Consider the following 3,390-nt stretch of genomic DNA (forward strand, 5'->3'; position numbering starts at 1 on the left):
ACACACACACACACACACACACACACACACACACACACACACCATTCTGCCTCTTCCATGCATCCATCCATCTATACAAAAGGCATTTTTCTTTGACTGGCGAAGCACTTGATTCCCTACTTGGAATCACGAGAGAAAATGCTCTCTAGATGTAGGGGAAAATTTGACCCCATTCAGATTCGAAGTGCAAACGTTAGCCAGGCAGATGGAGTCTGTGCCCCACTGCGTCACCATAGGCAGCAGAACAAATGTTCTACTTCCAAAAATGGCCTTCAGTTATATTTTATTGTATGGATCTGACAGCCTTTTAAACACTGTCAAGTCATTTGAACAAAAAAACCCACCCGAATTAAATATCCAGCTCCGAAATGTCTTAACCAAAACGATCAAAAGCCTTGAAAGCTAACAACCACACCCCTCCTCTCCCTCCGCAAAATTGTTAATGATAACTGTCTTTTTGGGCTTTCCTATCACAATCATGGGCACAGTTGTCTTACCATGTACGATAGCAGCCGAAGAGAGCAGTGACACGAGCATGGTTGAGTCATTAAGTACGAAGACAACATTTCTGGAGAAAAAAAAAGAAATCGCGCTGCCTGCCCGTTATCTCTTCAAACTCTTGGCTCACCGTCGCGAAAAACATAGCATCAATATGCCCCTTCGGTTTCCTGAAAGCTCATTCTTGTATATTTTCAGTAACTAGAAACACAGAAAGACGGTCTTTTGGGGGATTATTCTATTCATGACTCTAAGCATCGTCTTCGTGAGACAGATAAGAAGCAAACGCAGGATATTGCTGGCTAAGAGCCACCACAAGGGCAGCTTTATGGAACTATTTCTTGCGCGTGTACCCTGGAGGAAGTGGATAACTAGATTTACGTACAATGTCCCTCTGTCGGTTTCCCCATACACCGTTATTGCTTGAGGGTCATAATCAGGTCGTTTGCATGTTCCCAGGGTGGAATTGTCAGAGGAATTTCCCAAAGCTTGAATTACAGCGGTTACGTGTCCTTCGTTAAGATGCAGCTTGGATAGGATAATTAGGCTTCTGCTTGGCTAATTACTCCACGTACTAGCTTAATCGCCCAACCGAAATCCCTCCCCACACCCTCCATACACACACACACACACACACACACACACACACACACACACACACACACACACACACACACATACACGCTCAAACAGACCATGTACATGTGTACCCATAATGTTTTGTTCATGCTCTCTGTGATTCAAACAAGACGTTGCGTGATTGTAGAAGTATGGGAAAGAAACAGAAAGCGACTGGTGAGACTTTTTTTTATGAAAAGAAAAAAAAGAGCCTGGAAAGGGAAGAGGAATTGGGACAGAAAGGAAGAAACATTCATGCTGAAATCCCCATTTGTAATCTCTTAGGGTTTCAGTTGTTTCCGTCGCCATCACAAGTTTTTAAACTGAAATTGTGAAGTTAGCGAGCTGTGTGATAGCCCCAGGCGTGAGAAAAGATTCGGTCCGATTTGATGTCTTTCTGATAATTCTTGACAAGTTGAGCGAATCTGGTCGTATAAGAAGAACGTAACGTTTATAGTGGCGAAGACTTAAGTCAAAGAAGAGAAATACCCCCAAAAAAGACTGAGAGGAATGTAGTAAGGATTGGCTTGCTTGTAAAAAATAAAAAGCTAGGTTTTGTTATGGGGATTCTACATTCTTTGTAGGGTGTGACTGTTTGGTCGAGAGTTTTGCTTAATGTTGGAACATGAAAGAAAAGACGTTACATCGTTTTCTTATCATAGCATCGCAAAGAATCACAATCATTGGACTTTAAAAGCGGAAACTTAGCTTTACACCGACACGTTAGGATGTCAATGTTGAAAGTCTGCATTGACGCAGTCTAGATCTTTTAAAGCGACAGGCGGCTTTGCCAATACATGTTAGAGCCAGCCCTTGCTGTGGGGGATACGTCTTACCAGAAAGACATTATATACGAAATAAATAACTTAAGCATAGCAAGGGAACCGAGCTCACATCTTCTTTGTGAATGACGAAAAGCCTAGCCATTGTACCGCAGACGAAAGTGTGCTTTTGAAGATATCACGGTTCGAGAACATAACCGCTGGATGTTCGAACCTAGCCAAGGGATCATTGTCCTCTCAAGACTTTTGTTCGGCGTTGAAATCTAGATTCTGACGTAATTCTTCTCAAATGAGATACGGATTTGTTTCCAACTTTTTTTTCTGTGAGAAATACCGTGAGAAATTTTCGGAACGGTGTGTGCCGAGCTTAAGTCACTTGTATTCAAAGTCAGCTATGACTGGCGTAGTCGTGAGATGTAGAGCACTTTGAGGAAATGGTATAATAAAGCAACTCCCGTGTGCCTTTTGATCTTTATTTTATGTCATTTCTTAAAATTCACCGCACCCGACACCGAAGTTCATTAACTTACGTATTCCTTGTTGTTCGTTCAAGCGGACGACTAACATTAAAGGAAAAAAAAATTTTAGCTACGTTCTTTGTTTTCATTCACAGTTCGCAAATGTTGCTACTTGTCCGTGTTTAGCATGACAGGGTCGCTGTTTAATATGGATCTAATGATCCTTTGATAGTCTTCTGTCGATGTTATTCCGCTGTGTAGCATTTCAAATAGTCTCATCACTATTGTATTCTTTTTAATTGTTTGTTGGTGTGTGTCCGACAACGTGAAGAGAGACTGTATCCCTTCTGTAAAGTGCTCGAGTGACGACAAAACTCGGGCACGCACGACCATTCCAAGTATTGTCTAGTAACATAGTAGTTAGTAATATGGATTGTCACCAAGGCTCGATCCAGAGCAAGACCCACACTACTGCGACTAGCAATGGTGTGTTATCACAATCTAAATACGTTCTGTTGATATGTTGTTTCCTTTGCATGTAAAACGTACTTTGATTGATTTGTATTCTTTTAATATTCTATCCAAAAAGAAGTTTTATAAAAGGTGGATAAAGTGGGGAGAGGGTGGGATTAATCTATACTTATTTATTGAGTGAATGATTTGTTGAATTCTTGATTGGCTGACGGTGATTGGTTGCTTAATCTGCTCATATTTTAATTTAGCTCATCCGTTTCTGTGGATTTTTTTTTCAGGCTCTGAAGAATTCCGCACCAAAAACGCAGGAAACTGCATGATTGACAGGGAGTGCCCGACTGACTGTGTGTGCACCGGCACCAGTGTAGACTGCTTCCAGAGGGGTCTAGAAGACATTCCTGCAGAGCTGCCCATGTATACCACAGAACTGTGAGTAAAATGTTTCTTTCTGTGCGTACACGTCTGTACGTACGTGCGTTTGTGTGTGCACGTGTTTGTGTTCGTATATCTGTGCTTCTGTGTACAGATGTGTGTGCTTCTGTGTGTGTGTGGGGGGGGGG

The 3,390-nt window shown here is 41.9% G+C and overlaps 1 protein-coding gene across 1 annotated transcript in view; it reads left to right on the forward strand.

The window, feature by feature from the left end:
* LOC101859853 (slit homolog 2 protein) overlaps positions 1-3,390 on the forward strand; it is a gene marked incomplete in the record, with an annotated part of 216,372 nt that overhangs the window by 187,061 nt on the left and 25,921 nt on the right. The window contains 1 exon segment of the mRNA XM_013082399.2: positions 3,109-3,259. Within this exon segment, the coding sequence (XP_012937853.1) occupies positions 3,109-3,259 (151 nt within the window).

Source organism: Aplysia californica, unplaced genomic scaffold (assembly GCF_000002075.1).
Source record: "Aplysia californica isolate F4 #8 unplaced genomic scaffold, AplCal3.0 scaffold00172, whole genome shotgun sequence".
In the NCBI taxonomy this organism is placed as follows: domain Eukaryota; kingdom Metazoa; phylum Mollusca; class Gastropoda; order Aplysiida; family Aplysiidae; genus Aplysia; species Aplysia californica.